The sequence below is a fragment of the Ruditapes philippinarum genome, unplaced genomic scaffold, assembly GCF_026571515.1.
Source record: "Ruditapes philippinarum isolate M1 unplaced genomic scaffold, ASM2657151v2 ctg2646_1_1_1_1, whole genome shotgun sequence".
Taxonomy (NCBI): domain Eukaryota; kingdom Metazoa; phylum Mollusca; class Bivalvia; order Venerida; family Veneridae; genus Ruditapes; species Ruditapes philippinarum.
Genome location: NW_026852127.1, coordinates 29,108 through 48,538, shown reverse-complemented (window position 1 = coordinate 48,538; position 19,431 = coordinate 29,108). Strand labels below are relative to the sequence as shown.

The following is a 19,431-nucleotide window of genomic DNA, read 5'->3' as shown; positions in this document are numbered from 1 at the left end:
ATTTATCCTGTTGATAAGAAATTTTCAGGGATATTACTCATTTAATTATATTACATCAAAAAGCTTAATATATGAGTTTAGTTCATACCCAAATTTAACACAGTGAAATATATTCTATGCAAAAGTCATCACAACATCATTATATAATATGTTCTAAGTTTTAGTTTTGTTGTGGAGTTTTTTTTATCAATTAATGATTATGTATGTTTATGTTTGTACAAACAATATTTTAGTTTTGAAAATTAACAATGAATAAAAGCAGCAAAATAATTGTTGATCACTTAATATTCGATTTATTATTTACCTGTCATTTGCAGAAATTTCTCCAAATTCAGAAATCTGTCTAGTAAAATTTTCTAAGTTCAATTTCTGGTTAACAAAAAAGTCTAAGTACATAATTCCTGTTAACAAATAACTGACAAAATTCTAAGTCCTAAAACCCGTCTTAATTATTGCTCATCCCATATTTTTAGCCTAAGCCTTAGGCGGAATATGAAATTGCTTAGCAGGATTTTTTACAAAATTCCGTGTCCTTCTTAAATAAGCAGGAAAATCTTATATGTACACGGAAATTTTAAGCGTTTTCCTGCTTATATTAGGCGGAATCCTGCTATCTTTTTCGTACGGGTATGTTTTCTTTTATTTAAAAAGGTCATGTATTAATTTTGTTCACCTGTATGTAAATGATTTGATAATTTTATCGCTGATTTGCTAAAGTTACTACCATTCGTTTTATTTTGTTTACGCCAGAAGCGGTGTCGAAGTAATTATTATCTATCTAAGAGATTCCTGGTATAAAGCAAAGTATTTTTTTCAGAAATGTGCATAAAGACGACCCTGATAAATCATTTTTAATGCATGTTTTAGTGCTTGATGGCTTATAATTTCAATAATCATTTGTTTAGGCTGCCCGACAAAAAATAATATTGTGCCAGCTTGAGTGCATTCGCGGATTGATATCATTACAGCTCTAACCTGGGACATAAGATAAGTTAGTTAACATAAACCCGTTTAAAATACATGAATGGCTAGCTATTATTTAATCAAATCACTAAACGATCTTGCTAAAGTTGTTACAAAATTTATATGATAAGGATATTTAATTAACGTTTAGAAACGTTTTCTATTTTGCGTGCGTATATTGTTTAGCGTATTTCATTTTGCGTGCGTCTGCGTATTTCGTTTCATAAAGCATGCGTGGTACATGCGTTCGTTTAGCATGTAATGTGCGTGTGTTTTTTCCGGAATGTGCGTTTGCATGTAAACTGGAATATTCACCCTACTGTATCACATACACAAAATAAAGACCGTTAAAAGAGAAATAAGAGTAGTTTTTCATTTACGCGCCTATGATATAACGCTAACATTTAGCGCGTCTTTACACAATGTTTGTGTAACGCTAATGACGTCACGTCAAATTATATGCACGGATGTGCAATACCATATTTACTGAGTGGCAAAATCGGCACGGCCACCGGTGTGTGTCTGTGATAAAGCATATTAATACATATTAAGCGCATGTCAATAAATTTCAATTTTAAGTGATATGAAAAATATTTTCTGTTGTGCTGTCTTTGTAAATCAAATAACTTCACATCACAACCAGTTTCCTTATTTTCCTCATTTTTTTCCTCTCAATTACAGTTTCAGACCTAAAATAAAATTATGTTCTTAATTTTATATATACTCATATATTGTAATGCCCTAGAAATTTTACCTTTTTTAGGCCAAAAAAAAAAATATGTCTGGTTCAGGAAAAATTGGTCCAAAAAATCAGGAGGGTAGGGTTTTTTTTTTTTTTTGTTTTTTTTTTTTTTTTTATGGTTGGGAGAATGTCTTAATTTCCATAATTATATAGATGTGTTGCTTGCTTAACAATTACTCAAACAAATATTGTAATCAATCAATGCATACACCATTTTGTAATAAACCATCAACATGTGATATATATTGTGTTGTTTATTTCTTGTATGTAGTCATTTAACCATGTAGCACCTGTATTCATACTAATTTGCTTTCTATTCTGCTTATTATGTACCCTTTCCCTTTGGAATCACCCGCTGTACTATGCTAACCTGCATCTGACAGGTCTGACAATTAAAAGATCAAGGTCACCTCTGTAACAAGTTAATAATAATGCTGTATTATAGCTTAGAGCATCTGACATGCACTATTCCGGGGACCAAAATAACACAGCTACTGTATATATAATTTTAATATTAAACATATTCAAATGGTCTTCAGGGGGCGCAAGTCTATATATATTAATTATGTGCCATTTATGTGCAACTGGTACCAACAGTTGCAGGGTTCTCACAGAGAAGGAGTCTTGAGACTCCCAAGCACAAAAAAAGTAGGAGTTCCAGATCACGTTGAATATGTTAAGCCATCTTTGCTGCACTTATATGCAGTTGACAAATATGATACATGTATAGCAGAGTAAGGGGTTGGGGAGTCAGAGTTTGAAAGAGAAAAGGCTTATTCAGGAAAATGGTAATATGTCCCAAATGGAAAAAAATGTACCATAAAAGTGATTGAAAAGATTTGAAATATAATTTAAAAACCATACATCATCAGACCTTACACCCCCCTCCTTTAAAAAAGAAAATATTCATTATTGTTACAAACACATACTGGTAATGGCTCCATCTCAACTATTAATAATAAATTTTATTCTTAAACTATATTTTAAGTGTTATTACACACATTTTAACAAAACATATCTTCCTTTTGGCTACGATTTTTTTAATTATAAAAAGCGGCATCGCGAAAATATGTGACAATTGAAAATTTGTCTGTTTCCTGCAGAAACATTCACAATTCTACTTGTTGTTGATTTTGATCATAAGAGATTAAATATTTTTTGATTATTTTAAGATTGTTACTCATCGGCTATTTCAACAGGCATCGTAAAACAAAATTTTCACATTTGTAATTTTCGTACTCAAAAATTTTCGTACCGAAAATCAAAAAAAAAGTTTAGGGTCGGCGGTAAAAAAATAGGGTCGGTCGGGTTCCCTGAACCAGACATATTTTTTATTTTGGCCTTAGTGATTTCACTGGATTTCAGTATTGTTTATTTCTACTTTCACTTTCGTTTTGAGAAGCTTTTACTGGCGACAACACAGTAAATATTGCGACGTCCCAATGAAACATACAGGACATCAACTTAAATCTACGTATTGTGCCAGCATTTTAATCATTCTTGATTCTGGAAGCTTTTCCCTTTAATGTTATCCATTTCCCTGAATGTTATCCGTGGTAGAATCCTGTGTTTTTAATCTGTTTTCGTGACTTCTGTCAAAGGTAATGTAACGATTCGCCACATTAACGATTCGTCACATAACGATTCGCCACAGAGTAATAACGATTCGCCACAGTTAAATAACGATTCGCCACATGTTGAAAATACAAACTGTTTCACACCTATATTAAAACTGTCTATGAAACCTTTCTTCCATTTTATATTTCATTCGTAAATTACATGAATTAATGCTGAAAATTATACTAAAAACGGCTTTTATTGAATAAAAACACATTAAAACAAACATATTTTATTACCAAAATTACATAACACAGTGATTTGTTAGTGATAAAACCTGGATTTATTTTATTGAATAAAAACACATTAAAACAAACATACTGAATTTCTAAAATTACAAAACACATTGCACATTAGTTAACATTTGTTTATAATATACAACTTGGAAAATTATTACTAAATACAGCTTTTATTGAATAAAACACATGAAACGAGCATATTTTACTACCAAAATTACAAAACACAATGTAAATTAGTCAACATTTTGTTAATAATATAACCTGGAAAATTATACTAAATGCAGCTTTTATTGAATAAAACACATGCAAACGAACATATTTTATTACAAAAATTACAAAACTCATTGTTAACAATGACAAAGTGACAAAAAACTAGTAGGACTGTCCTGTTTAAGCTGTGTATGCTGGTGAATTTAAATCTTCTAAATTGGCTCAAATTAAATTGTGGAGATATTGTCAGAAAATAAAAGGAAATTGTCGGCGTCAATTAAATATTTCTACAATCCTAAGATAATTGGCTTGTTAAAATTAAAGGTGTGACAAATGTTTTATGCGTTCCTTAATCAATAATCGTTTACTAATTTTCATAATGAACGCATGTTTTTTTTTTTGTTTTTTTTTTTGCAATACCTGTTTTTTTTATTTTTGGCATGTATATACATCAATAAAAATATATATTGGCATATATCACCTTGCATATCCAGTATCGCAGGAATGTGCAAATAACGTAAAAGTAACGTTGAATCTGTGCAATGCTATTCCCCAAACTAATTACATAGTAAGGAAATGAACCCAAATATTTGATTCTAAATCAAATTTAATGAAATGAATTAGCCAATACGCCGTTACATTATACTTTAACCAGCATAGCATTTTTTTCTGGAATATGTTTACTTCTTTAAATCAAAGACAACCTGATTGCCGTTTTGAAGGTGACTTGTGTTTTCGTCACATAAATATGTACATTTAACACATTTAAAACATTATGTTTTCATATTCTGTATACAGGTCTAAGACATTTTGTCAAACTGCACGTGTCGTTTAACGATAGAAGGAAGCTGGTAAATTTTTTTTAGCTACTTTTAATGAGATAACCGCCGTTGCTTCAGTGCTTCATTCACGAATTCGGCGTTACCTCGTAAAATGCATCAATTACGTCTTTCTGCTAAATTAAGTGTAATATGACAGGAATAGATTGGAAAATGTCTCAGGTACACCGAATATAAAAAAACATAATTAAGAGCACAGGAACCCGAAATTTTATCCAAAAACAAACAAACAAAAATAACGATTTAAAAAAAATCCCGTATATATATACTATAAAAAGTTTTGTAGTATATATATGCACGGATTTATATGTCATATAAACCCGTGATATATGGGATTTTTTTAAATCACTATTTTTTGTTTTGGATAGAATTTTGGGTTCTTGTAAATAAAAGATTGTACGTATTGTTATCAAAATGCTTAAAATTGAAAATCTGCGCTGGGGCCATAACTGCACATTACTTCTTATATTAATTTAGAAACATTATTATTGTCCTTGTCGAATTATTTAAAAAAAATGTTGATATAATTGAACTAGGACTAGTCAAACTAAGAAAATTATTGTTATAATCATACTGTGGCGAATCGTTATTTAACTGTGGCGAATCGTTATTTGACTGTGGCGAATCGTTATGTGGCGAATCGTTATTGTGGCGAATCGTTACTAATTCCTGTCAAAATAGTTCATTCCTTTATTTTACACTCAAGATTATATAGTTCGATTGTTTATGATGCATCCTCACTTAAAATATAGATTTGCCTCATAAATCCATCTGAATTTAATTGTTAGCACTGTATATTTATGAAAAATTGCAATGCATTTTCAATGTCGGCCATGTTGGACTATTACGTAGAGATTACGTAGTGAATGCAAAGGATAGTTCTTTATCCGATTGCGCATAAAAAGGAACACGTTACCCTAACTATTTTACTTTCGATATTAGCGCATGATAGCTTATAAATATTTCTAAAAATCATTTGTTGAGGCTGTGACAAAAATTAATTTCGGTGCTAGGTTGAGTGCATTTCAGTTCTTACATAAACTCGTTTAAAATATACATTTCTAGCTACCATATATATGATAATCAAAATTCTTCATGTAGCTATTACAGTAAAGTTGTTAAAAACTTAAAATGATTACGATATTTTAATAAAGGTTTAGAAACGTTTTCATTTTGCGTGCGTTTTAGCGTGCGTATATCGTTTAGCGTATTTCGTTTAGCGTATATCGTTTTGCGTGCGTCTGCGTATTTCGTTTCGTTTTGCGTGCGTATAACGTGCGTCCGTATAGCGTGTATCGTGCGTTCGTATAGCGTGTAACGTGCGTTTTGCGTGTAAACTGACACGTTCACCCTACTGTAACTGGTCAAAATGCATTAGCATGGGACTGAAAACAAATTACAGTTTAATCATCGTTTCATATTTAAAGCTTTTTTGCCCGAATCACGTTTTTCACGTGGCTACTTGACTTCATTGTCACTATCAAATGCCAGTCTTTTGCTTAATATTGTACATCTAAGCTCAGCAGGAAGGGTCTGGAATACTGTTTTACATTCATCAATTATTTCACGGACAGTGATCTGTTTTCCGTTTACGTTTAGTTTATATGATTGACAGTAGGTATCGAGAGTGTCAGGGCCATACGAGCCATAATATATTCTATGTGGCATTTTGGCGAGCATGTCCACAGCGTTGTCTACAAGTGATTTGTAATTCAGTGGCAAAGACGTCGCTAGAATACTTAAACATTGTCGTGTTTGCACTACGTGATAGTTACAACTATTATTATATAATTTTTTAGCAGATACATAATCTTTTTCAAGCCAGTTTTTCATAACCGATTTGCAACTTTGGATGATAGAGTCAACTTGATATTCCTCCGCTATAGGTACAATGCGCAGTACATTGGCTTCTGAAAACAAATAAAGACATGCAATTAGGCAGGGCCGACATGAAACTGAAATTCATTTGAGTTTGCCATACCGTTTGTTAAAGACCGAAAACTACTTTCAAATAAACCGATTTTGTTTTACCATGTAATTGTAAATAAACATTTACTCTCAATACACAAAACAAAACATATAACAATTATATAATTTACTCTTCTTTTCCTTTTTTTCTTTTTTTCTTTTCTTTTTTCTTTGTTTTTTGTTTGCTGCTTAGATATTATATAATAAGGAAATTACTCTGCGGTAAGTGAAACTGAAACAAATGCACAAGTATATACAAAAGTAGGAATAAAGAAAACAATAATATGTAATCCTGTATTCAAAGACTTTTTAAATTAATTGATAAGAAAAAAAAACCCTTAAAACACACAACTTGACTTTGAACGTTAAACTGCGCAAATACTAACTTAAAACGCGCGAAATCTTTTCTAGGAATACAGTATTTCAGACACACGAATTGGGATTCCCCTATTCCGCAACATATCCTACCGAAACAATCAATCCAGGGAATATATACTATTATATATAGCTTTTTAATCATGGAAACAAAGGCATTTACACAAGTCGATAGACTGAACGCTTACTTATTAATGTATTAATATATTTGCTATGTAAAACGTGTACGGTAAAAATAAAAAAGAACATCTTTTAAAGCTATGTAGACATATTGAAAAGTATGCATTTGTTAAATACAAACACCATCAAGTTGACTTGATATAAAGAAAATACTATGCTTGTGTCTAATATAACATATTTTATCAGACAAAAGTTAGATTCTTGGCATTGACAATAATTTTGGTATTTTAATTATAACGTTTTCAATTTAAGTTATGTTTCTTTTTTTAAATTTCAAATGAAACAAAAACCTGTTAAGAAACTCTCGAGTTCATGCCCGGTGCAAATTACGGGTCATGGTCATATTTAGACGATATCGTTCTACATGTTTTAAGTCAATTGATCAATTAAGGGAGCCTTTATAAGTAAAAAAACTATTCGATTCAAAGTGTATCAGTTAAAGATTTTTAAAACTAGAGACAGGTAAAATCTTCTTCTTTTTCTTTTCATTTTAATGTGTATTGATAAGTTGTCTGATAAAGGTGTGGATGACTGATAACGTTAAATATATCAGATATGCACCTGTTCAACAGAAATCAATGAAATGACATGATAAAAGTACTTGTGATGCTTTTGTATTGATTCCATTACCCCATTCAAACTCGGATCTCACGATTTATTTATTAGAGACAAAAAAACATATTTATTAATAAAACCGAAATGACTTTGTTAAGCCGATGAAAGGCATAGATAAACTTTAACAACGATAATATGTACACGCAATTAAGGTTAATCATAATATTAAATATTTATGGCATTAATAAAATATGATTCTTTACCTGTAACTGGTTTTAATGTCCCAGGATAAATACACATCAAAAATTCATAAAAGTCTGTATAGCTCTTCTCTTTCAACAAAACTGCTGATTGCTGCTTTTCTTTTAAATCATTCTTGAACATGGCCTCAAACACTGGCGAAGATAGAATAAGAAAGTTTTGTGAAACATACAGTTCTTGTTGATCATCGAAAACTAAACGTACTTCATCCAAACACTTTCCAGGTGCGGTAAATGGCTCCGGACACTTCGGACATTTTTCTTCTTTCCCATCTTCTGTGACTGTACCCATGTCAAATCTGTTTTATCATAAAATCCTTGAATGAATAAAGTAATATAGATATAGCTTTTTTATTTCATGAATGAAAAAGTTAATAAGTTTTTTCTTCAATCAGCCATTTAACGAATATGTACAACAGGTTTAAACTGTCTTGAAATACAAATAAATTACAGCAAATCGACATTTAAAAAGCAATCAATATACCACGAATCAGCTATAAAATGTATCTTATCTACATTTTTGACGCGTTAATCTTTAGTTTTGCCAAAACAGGTTTGTAATGAATAGTTCGTACACATCTCCCAATCGGGCTAAATTAGCTCAATCGGGGTAATTTAGCCTGATTGAGCTAAAATCCAATGAATGAAAATGATACTAGAAATGTGTCCATAGGACACGGGTGCCCCCACCGCGCCACTGTTCTGTCAATCTTTTTACTAAGTCAAGGGAAGTAACTCTACAAATACTGGATAAATCCACAAGCGAAACCCCAGGTGCAAATCTAAAATATGCTGAGCAACCTGCCCATAAGGTTTAATGACTATGTCAAATCCTTTTTGAGAAACTTGCGACTTAAGTTGAAAATTGCAAAAATTTTCTAAGTGAAGGGCAATAACTCTGAAAATACTAAATAAATCCAGACAAAAATACCTGGTACACAACTGCACATGCTGATCAATATTCCTGTAAAGTTACATGACTCTAGGTCAAATACTTTTTGAGTTACGTGTGACACATGTTGAAAATTGCAAAATTTTACTAACTCAAGGGCAATAACTCTGAAAATACTAAAAATATCCAGACGAAAATACCCAGGTGCACAACTACACATGCTGATCAACATTCCTGTAAAGTTTCATGACTGTAGGTCAAATACTTTTTGAGTTACGTGCGACACAAGTTGAAAATTGCCAAATTTTACTAACTCAAGGGCAATAACTCTGAAAATACTAAAAATATCCAGATAAAAATACCTAGGTGCACAACTATAAATGCTGATCAACATTCCTGTAAACTTTCATGACTCTAGGTCAAATACTTTTTGAGTTACGTGCGACACAAGTTGAAAATTGCCAAATTTTACTAACTCAAGGGCAATAACTCTAAAAATACTAAGAATATCCAGACGAAAATACCCAGGTGCACAACTACACATGCTGATCAAGATTCCTGTAAAGTTTCATGACTCTAGGTCAAATACTTTTTGAGTTACATGCGACACAAGTTGAAAATTGCAAAATTTAACTAAGTCAAGGGCAATAACTCTGAAAATACTAAAAATATCCAGACGAAAATACCCAGGTGCACAACTACACATTCTGATCAACATTCCTGTAAAGTTTCATGACTCTAGGTCAAATACTTTTTGAGTTACGTGCGACACAAGTTGAAAATTGCAAAATTTAACTAAGTCAAGGGCAATAACTCTGAAAATACTAAAAATATCCAGACGAAAATACCCAGGTGCACAACTACACATGCTGATCAACATTCCTGTAAAGTTTCATGACTCTTGGTCAAATACTTTTTGAGTTACGTGCGACACAAAAGTGAACGGACGGAAGGACGGAAGGAAGGACGGACGGACGGACAAGGGTAAATCTAAATGCCCGCCACTAACGTGGGGGCACAAAAATGTGTCGGAAATTTATGGAAGCGTATAAAATCGAGTACTCTCCCTTGTCTCGATGTGATCCAGTTTCTACAATAACACATCTGATACACTAAAATATGCTGTACTCGCTTGATCTTATTGCGCAATTTGGTGTAAAAAATACCGAATTTTGAAAATTTGATCAACATATACCCAAATCTGTTATATTAACTCCAATACTGTACAAAATTCTTCGCCAATTCAACGCGGTAAACGGAAAAAGGGATCGAGTGAGAGTACACTTTGCATATTTAGCCCCGCCTATAAATTAAGCACGAATTTCTGATAAAGCGTTATCATCCTGATTAAAATAGACTTAATCTATGGAAATCATGAGCGTCACTGTGAAATAATGCATATGCCTTATCCTCTTAATAAATACAATGTATATGCATATGTCTAAAAAATGGAAACAGGCTTTAAACTTCAGGACATACAATTGTACAATAATGGTTTTTCATTCATATGCCTAATAATTTAATGAGCATACATGTATGAACCTATATGTTAGGATATCAAGTAAGATGATTGTAGGATCATCTGAATGCACATGTACACAATGTATACTTATGTTCATTAAAGATATATGAGGAATCACATTATAAGAGGACCAAGAGACCATCTACATGAACATATACTTTAGTTTTGATAGAAGATGTATGAGAGGTTAATGTAAGATGAGCAGGGAATCATCTAGTAGTAGATGTAAATATACATTAGTAGTGATGGAATATATATGAAGAAGGATCATCTGGTCTTTAAGGTGTATAAACACTGTACTGGCATGCGAGCAATTCCCGTACAAAAATCGTAGTTACTTAAACATTATTTTTTATTACGCTCACTCACCAAAATTTTAATGTTACACATCACTATTCAGCTCGTCACACAAATCATGGAAATTCCATCATGTTCTAAACATAGAATAACCCTTAGTTATGAGGCCTCATATGGGGTACCGAAATTATCCATTATTTTGTATGAAGAGAAGTAGTTCCCGTACATAAAATTTAACCCATTATAATTATACAATTTTGTTATATCGGACCTATTTTTCAATTATAATTGTTGAACAGACCGTTTTCTAAGAGATAAATAGATGTAATTCAGGAAATAGAGCGTAGACTAAACGCTGGTATCAATTACCCGGTACCGTTACCCCAACGCATTCTCATGCAATGGCATGCTTGTATGCATGTGTCACCGGCCTCTCAGCTTCCGTATAACAGTATAAGGTTTGTAGGTTTGGGTAATGACAAAACTATTTTAAAAGTTTATAATTGGGGTTTAATACAATCACTTTATCAATAAATATGATAAAGAAGAAAACAAATCTGAAAATATAAAGAAAATAACATTATACAAACATAACATATAGAATAATCATTTGACAGATGACAGCTGTCAAAAATGTAAACAAACGAAACAATATACATGTAGGTGTGATGGCGCGTTACAGTCCGCTAACAAAACACAAAATTGATTTCGTTAATACTATTACATTATATAATTATCAAACTTAAGACTTACAGTATATTTAGAGATATGTTTATAAAATACAAAAATCTAATTTACCTGAATAAATATTTAATATATCCAGAGATATTGGTGTTTTAATTGCACTATAAAAAGCGTATACAATTTGAAAAACGGGTTTGACTAGAAAAGTAAATTATGATTGGTTGAAAAAGTGTCACGTGTATAAACAGATCAAAAGATTAGTTATTGAAAATATCGGGAAAATCTACGGAGTACAAGTCGGGGTCATGATTTACAAATAAACAAAAACAACGGAATACATTTATGATATTTTTACCCTACGACATACTCCCCCTGCTTCGAAAATGGCGTCCCGACATTTAATACGCGAAATGAATTAAAGCATTTTGCATTAATAAAAACAACGAATATATAAGATTTAAAAATATATATATATATATAATACAATACGAGGAAATATCAATCATATACATATAGTATAATCTCATCAGATAATAAGTGAGTATTTGTGAATAGTGTTAAATGTTTGAGGAGAAATGTATATGAGGGCTTAAATTATGTAATAGTTGTAATGTTGTGTAAATCAACATGACATAATCTTTGCCAAGTTTCCTCTTGCATATGTATTCACATAATCATCTGGTTTACAATTCTCAATATGAGTGTCAATAATCTTCTACAATCTAATATAAATTTTCATCTATCATTGTCACACAATTTATGTCACGAAAACCCTCTCATTCTATTTCAGATGTAATTATTTTTACACTATGTACATTTGTGGTCCAATATATCCAGTCACCTGACCGTTGCCATCTTGGGGTTATTCTAGTTCTTATTGGTCGGCCTTTTAAAGCTTTATCATCAGCTGATGTTAAACATTTATTTTTATTATTTGGTTTGCATCTTCTGGCCGGAATAATATATTTGTCACTTGTATTTTCTAGAACGTTATCAGGACGAGAATCTTTTCCTTGTTGATTTTCAAGGTAAGTATCTTTTTTTAAAGGATGCACTTGTATCAAATTTCATTTCAGGTTCAAGGTAAGTTATATTTCTTTCTATTTCAGGATCTTCGTTGTTGTGTTTTGTTTCCAGGTAAGGGTCTTTAACCTTTTTACTTAACGGTAGAAAGTAGATTCCTATGTAATGTCCGTGTCTTGTTTGATCTTGGACTATCTTTTCTAACAACAAAAACAGGTATGTTTTTGATTTTTGGCTTGTTCCATAACAATGTAAGGGGTATCTTCCCATTTGTCGGCTAATTTATTTTTTCCACGAAGTTTTACATTTCGAACTAAAACTAGGTCACCTTTATTTATTGTAGCGGCTTTTGCTCTGATATCATATCTTGTTTTATATTTATCAGCTGAATGTTTTGCATTGTCTTCGGCTTTTTTATAAGCAATAGATAGACGTTCTTTGAGTTTTCTAACGTATTCAGTTTGTGTGTTGTTGTTGTTTTCATCTGTTGGTAATCCTAGAAATGCATCTATTGCTAATTTTGGATGTCTACCAAACATTAAAAAGTATGGGGAATATCCAGTGGTAGTATGAATGGTTGACATTGTATGCAATTGTACAAGTGGGGCCGCACGTGTGGTTTCCAGTCTGATTTTTCTAATTTTTCCCGGGTTCTGCTTTTTTAAAAATTTGAATTAAAATTTACTTTTCCTTGCCCATGGGGGTTTCGGGGTGTTAATTTTTTCAAACCGCAATGACAAAATTTTAATAAAAATTTTGAATTGCCCTTCACTTTTATTTTTTGGAACCCAAAAGTACAAAAAATTTGGGCAAAAAGAATTTACGGTTTTTTACTGTTTTATTTTTTTTGGATATGCTTAGAATATCATAAAAAGGGCCGTAACGACTAAAAAGTTTTCAAATCCACCCCTTTTATTTTCTAGACTGAGGGGGTCCCAAAAAATTTCCATTGGAGTTGTGGAAAAATATAATAAAGGAAATGTTGGGTAATTTTTTTTTTTAAACATTGGGGAATTGTTTTACTTTTCTTTATCATGTATCCACCCGGCAAAAAACGTTGTTGAAAAATATATTGTTTGATCCGCCCCGGGGACCAAGTCTAAAAGGTTAAATTATCTTCTCGGGGTTTTTGGGAACAGTAATTAAGGGGAGATCATTCCCTACGTTCTTGACGATAAAAAACATTTTCTGAACTAATTTTTCCCCTCACTAAGTATTTCAAAAAACCAAATCATTTTCAGTTCGCTTAGCGGGAAGGGCCCTTTTCCTTCTTTTAGTGTTGTATTTGCGATATATGTTGCTCTTTTTTGATTTTCCCATCTTTAAACAAAAGATTCGGGACCAACTAATTTCCCCCAGGGGAATTCTGTAGATGAATTCAACTTCAGTAATTTTCAGGGGGAAAATTAAAAACAAAAGCTTGTTTGGTGTTGACATTTGCAGAAAAGGTAAGTGCGTTTATAGTTTTTTTATCTATTGTAGAATTGTATTCTTCAGTATTGCTTTTGGTATTGTCTAGATAAAACCATCTGCATCTGCATTTTGTTTTACCACTTCTGTATTTAATTGTGTAATCATATCCTGATAATGCAGCAGCCAACGGTTGTCCTGTAGCGTCTAGTTTGCTGTAGTCTGAACGTAAGTAAGAGGGTTGTTGTCAGTAAGAACTTCGAATTTATTGCCTAAAGGTAGTCGTTGAATTTTCAGAAACAGCCCATTTTAGCGCCAAAAATTCTAGTTTATGTGCTGGATAGTGTTTTTTTCAGATGGTTTGAGGCTTCTACTAGCGTAGGCTATAACTCTATCTATTCCACCTTGTCTTTGATATAGTACAGAGCGAGTCCTGTGGATGAGGCATCTGTGTGAACAATAAACGGAAGTTGATAGTTTGGGCATAAGCTAGCACTGGTGGATTCGTTAATTTGGAAATAATTGTATCAAACGCTTTCTGTTGTTCTTCTTTCCATGTAAAAAGGTACTCTTTTCTTTGATGATTTTTGTTTCTTGTTGGTTGAATAACCAATTAAAAGATCATTTAAAGGTCGAACAACTGAAGCATATCCTTTAATAAATCTTCTGTAGTAGCCAGTAAATCCAAGGAATTGTCTGACTTCTTTTGTAGTTTTAGTAATGGCCATGATTTAACAGCTTCTATCTTTTTCAGGATCTGCATGTATTCCTTCCTCTGAAACGACATGTCCAAGGTAAGTAACAGATGATTTGAAAGAACTCGCATTTACTTGGTTTTAATTTCAGATTATTCTGCGCAAGACGACTGAAAACAGCTTCGAGACGTTCTATATGTTCTTGAAAATTTGTTGAAAAAATGATGATGTCGTCCAGATAAATCAAACAGTCTCGTAAGTTGAGGTCGCCCATACATCTCTCCATGAGTCTTTGAAAAGTTGCCGGTGCATTTGTTAGTCCAAAAGGCATCCGGTTACATTCGTAAAATCCTAGTGATGCTACTGAAAAGGCTGTCTTTGGTTTGTCTTCTTCTTTTACAGAAACTTGCCAGTAACCTGCTTTAAGGTCGAGTTTTGAAAAGTATTTGGATCCGGAGAGAAGATGAAGAGTATTTTCTATTCTGGGGATAGCATAGGCATCTTTGATTGTACGTTCATTTAATTTACGGTAATCCACACAGAAACGAATTGTACCATCTTTCTTTCTAACGATAACTACGTTGGATGAATAAGGACTGTTTGATGGTCTGATTGCGCCACACTCAATCATTCCCTTTAGATGTTCACGGACTTCTTCAAGTAGAGCAGGTGGTATATTTCTATGAGGTTGTTTGAATGGTTTCTCGTCTGATAAATGAATTTCATGTTCTATAAGATCAGTATTTCCAAAATCTGTTGGACCTTTTGAAAAAATATGCTGCCATTTTGAAAACATTTTGTACACTGTACTCTTTTCTTCTTCTGATAATTTAGTGTCCTCTAGTTTCACTCCAAATGGCTCCTTATTATCCTCTTCATTGACAACTTGTTGATTGACTGTAACTTGATCCTTATTTGTGTTTTGTTTGTCAAATATTGGAGCTTCGCGTAACACTTTTACTTCATGAAGTTGACATAAGTTGGATTTTTCTCTAATAGATACAGGCTTTGCAGATAAGTTGAATAAACGAACAGGTATTCTAGCTGATTTTCCAGGTTTTGCCAATGTTACTACACGAGGACAAACGCTCACTCTCGTGGAACAATTGTAATCTGAACAAGATTTCAGTAACACTGATTCAAACATTCCTGATACCCAGGTGATAGTGTTATTGGATTCGCTATGTTGTAGAGGTATGCGTTTGGTTGTTTAACTATACCAATGCGGATCATCTAATGAAACTGTCTATAGCCAATATCCATGCTTTCAGGAGAATCTTGTATGCCTGCTTGTGTTCTAATTTTCAGAACCACAAATTCGAATGAGTTTGTTCCAATAATTTACTGTAATGTTATATTGTTTCTGTCATTGGTACAATGAGCACTGGGACATCAAAACTTTTATCTTTTATGAATGGTACTTTTATTCTGGCTTCTATATAACCCAAATATGGCACTATTTCTCCATTTGCAGCATTTACTTGTAGGTTGAATTGATCTAAGGAATGAAGTGTTGGTTTGTTTGATAAGGAATTGTAAAAATCTATAGACATTGTTGTAACCATGGAGCCAGTGTCTATTAATCCTTTGGCTGTTTTTCCCTCTATATTGATATCTCCAACATTGTTGTTCCCAACTATCCTATCATATAATGTCGTTTTCTTGGGGCTTTTGTCATCTACCATGCCTCCTATCTGCCCCCCGACAGAGACGCCTTCGAGTTTAAATCCATTCTCTTTTCATTTGTATTACTCTCTGTTTTTCTTTGTGTTTCTTCTTTTTCTCTGTAATATTGTTTATCTGTCCTTTCACGATCTCTGTCTCTCCATTCTTCCTTTATTATCAGTGTCTCCTTTGTCTCTGTTCTTGTAGTTTTCTTATCATCCTGTCTATCATATCTGTAGTCTCTCGATATCTATATTCTCTGCCTTGTCATTATCTCCGACTATAACGTGCTGTCCTTTTCATTTGTATATATTAGATGTCTCGTTCATGGTATTGAAGTCTTCTGTTCTCTATCAAATCTGTATCTATTGCTCATATTGACTCTCTTCTCTCTCGGTATTCTCTATATCATGTCGTTGCTCCCTTCACGTCTGTTGTACTGTCCTTGTAAAGGTTGTGGTTATGTCAGTTCTTCTACACTGTGTCTGATCATGATCTCCTTCTATGTTCTTGTACCTCCAAAATTGTGTCCTATATGGTATCCTCGTTCTATCTATCTATATTCTCTATTCGAATCCTATATCCCTTGTCTTATCCTCCCACATATCTTTCCTCCTTCCCTTCTATACCCGGTTCTTTTGTATGTCATTATACTTTATTCTGCCGTGTAATCTCTTGTCTGTCTCCTCTTTGTCTTCATTTCATCTTCTAAACTGAGTCATTCTATATGAGCCAAATCTTTCAAAATATTTCCTCCGACTACTGTCTCTATCTGTCTATCTACCACTCGTTCTTTCCCTTCTCTATGCTGTATTCTTCACCTAAACATTTCGTATTCTTCCAATCTCACTTTCTTTCTTAATTCTTCAAATGACTTAGCAGTCTCAAAGTACATTCTGGTAGCATTCTTCAACTGTTCACTCTTTAACTGTCTCCAAAATCTTGTCTTTAACATTTCATCTTTTTGACTCTCGCTTACATGTCCTTTCTCAATAGCTTTCTGTACAATAGTTTCTAATCTTATTCCCCATTCTGTTATTCCTTCCTCACTTTCTTTGTTTTGCCATATAAAAGTTCAGACAGAACGGATTCACCTGATTCGTACATTCCATAAACATTTTCTAATTTGCTTATTATTTTCCCTTGTTGAAGTTGAAGGGTATTGTTAATAATATTTTTCTTGTTTGACCACGAAGAGAATTTCTCCACTGCTTGTCTTAACACATTTTCATCATACATATCAGAATCAATAATCACTTCAACCTCTAATTTCCACTCTTCAAATGTGTTTTCTGTCAAAAAAGGAATTGAAGGATTTAATAACTTATTTTTCACGTGTTCATTGCTTTTCATACAGCGTTCATTCTCTCTATCTTTTATCTTTTCTCTGTCTGTCTTTCTTAAACTTTCCCTTTCATTTTCAAAACTTCATCTTTCTTTCACGTAAAGGCTCTTTCACTAACATATCTAATGAGTTCTCTTGTTTATTCAATTCACTTTCTAACCTTCTTTCTCTTCTCGTTCAACTTTCTCAAGAGGTGATAGGGGAAGGGGGGCGCAACAGCGCGGGGTTTCTTTGTCACGGGGGGGAGGAGGGGCGGGGCGAGAGCGGGCGCGGGAGCAGCACGGGCGATGTAAGGAAGGGGCCGGGCGAGAAGCGGCGCTGGATGAGCCGGGGCGGGCAGAGCAGGCACGGGGGGGCGCGAAAGAGGGGCACAGGGACGGGGGGCAAAGGGGAGAGTTCCGTAGGAAGGCGCAGCCTGTATGTGATGGTGTGTGGGGTGGTGGTTTTTTTTTTTATGTTTTTTTTTTTTTTTGTGTTTTTGTTTTCTTGTTTTTTTGTTTTATGTTTTTTTGGTGTGTTTTGTTTCTTTTTTGTGTGTTATTTGGTGTGATTTTTGTGGGGGTTGTTCGCTCACTATGTCGATGGTTTTAACACTAATGTCTTGTGTGTGTGCTGGTTGTGTTGAGTGTAGTACACTCATTCTTGTTATGTAACCACTGTATCTCTTTGTCTATATCTCTTAGTTTTTCATGATATGAGTCAATAAATGAACTGGCATCATTTGGTTGTCCAACTTCTATAAAAGTTCCACTATCGTCAAACTTTAACTCGTCCAGTGTAGAATACAGAATATCATCGTCACTATGTTCATTTTCAACATCACTTGTATTACTATCATCACCATGTCCATTATCATCCACCATACTTCCATTTATAGATTTGTTGAAAGTAATTCTCTCACTTTCTTTTCTTTGAGTAATACTTGTCTCTTGTTCCGGTAGTTTAAATGTATCTAGCACCATTCTTTCTTGTTCTTTCATTTTCTCTAACATAAATTCTTTCTCTAACATTTCTCTCCTACGCTTTAATTTATCACACTTTTCCTTTCTTATCCTCTCTTGTTGTAATCTCAAGTCTCTCATTTCCTTTTCATGTTTTTCTATTAACTCCCTTTCTAATTCTTTTAACTTAATTCTTTCTTCTTCATCCTCTTTCCTCCTATGTCTTTCTTTCAACCTTAATTCTCGTTCTGACATATACTCCGCCATTATATCTCCACAAAATATAGATATTAGATAATATCTTATTAATGTACACAATTAGCACGTTATTCCACAATTTCACTCACACTTATCTTAATTCCACAAGATATTCTACAATTTTCAACTTCTATTCACTGTTGCTTCACAAAGTATGTGTATTTGTCTTTTCAAAACGATTTCATGTTCACAATTTATAATCCTTTATGTACTCCATACTTTTTTTCATGTTCATTCAATTCAATTCAATTCACATTTGAATACCCCAATTGTTATGTTTATTGTATGTCACATTGAATTTTGTACATTCAATAATTTTTAATTCATATTTATTCAATTCATTTCATCACAGGTTAAATTCGATTTCATAATGTCCGTCATTCCATTTCAGCCGTTTCATATCATCACATATATTTCAATTAAATTGCGTAATATCAGTAATGAATGATATATGCACTATTGTACCTCTATAATATTTTTATATTATCACAATGTACACTCAGTTCTATTCTCAGGACATCAATATGTCATATTCATGACAATTTTATTCACATCTGGTTTATACACTTTCACTATTCAAATACACGTTTGATATATTTCATGTTATTCCATTTTGATTTTACATTATTAATTCATTTACGTGAAATTCATAATTTTTGATGTTTCACACTTTTGATTATGTTCCACCATATACACCATACATTTAATTATCATTTCACTAACAATCTCTTCAATCCATTTATTCCCATGG

At 32.9% G+C, this 19,431-nt stretch overlaps 2 protein-coding genes across 3 annotated transcripts; both read right to left on the bottom strand.

Annotated features, from left to right (window-relative positions):
- Window positions 1-5,973: 5,973 nt before the first annotated feature.
- Window positions 5,974-10,090, bottom strand: LOC132750171 (uncharacterized). Of its 2 annotated transcripts, none has more exons than XM_060740117.1 (3): window positions 10,036-10,090; window positions 7,952-8,265; window positions 5,974-6,520 (listed from the first exon to the last, which is right to left on the bottom strand). In XM_060740117.1, the coding sequence occupies exons 2-3, from the start codon at window positions 8,238-8,240 to the stop codon at window positions 6,069-6,071; spliced, it is 741 nt and encodes a 246-aa protein (XP_060596100.1). In that variant the 5' UTR covers window positions 8,241-8,265; window positions 10,036-10,090; the 3' UTR covers window positions 5,974-6,068. The 2 variants fall into 2 exon arrangements, with proteins under 2 accessions (XP_060596100.1, XP_060596108.1); XM_060740125.1 differs by having other exon boundaries at window positions 7,952-8,247.
- A 6,071-nt stretch (window positions 10,091-16,161) lies between these two features.
- Window positions 16,162-18,689, bottom strand: LOC132750187 (golgin subfamily A member 6-like protein 22). Its single transcript, XM_060740135.1, has 4 exons — window positions 18,095-18,689; window positions 17,231-17,428; window positions 16,958-17,189; window positions 16,162-16,360 (listed from the first exon to the last, which is right to left on the bottom strand). The coding sequence occupies exons 1-4, from the start codon at window positions 18,687-18,689 to the stop codon at window positions 16,162-16,164; spliced, it is 1,224 nt and encodes a 407-aa protein (XP_060596118.1).
- Window positions 18,690-19,431: the final 742 nt, after the last annotated feature.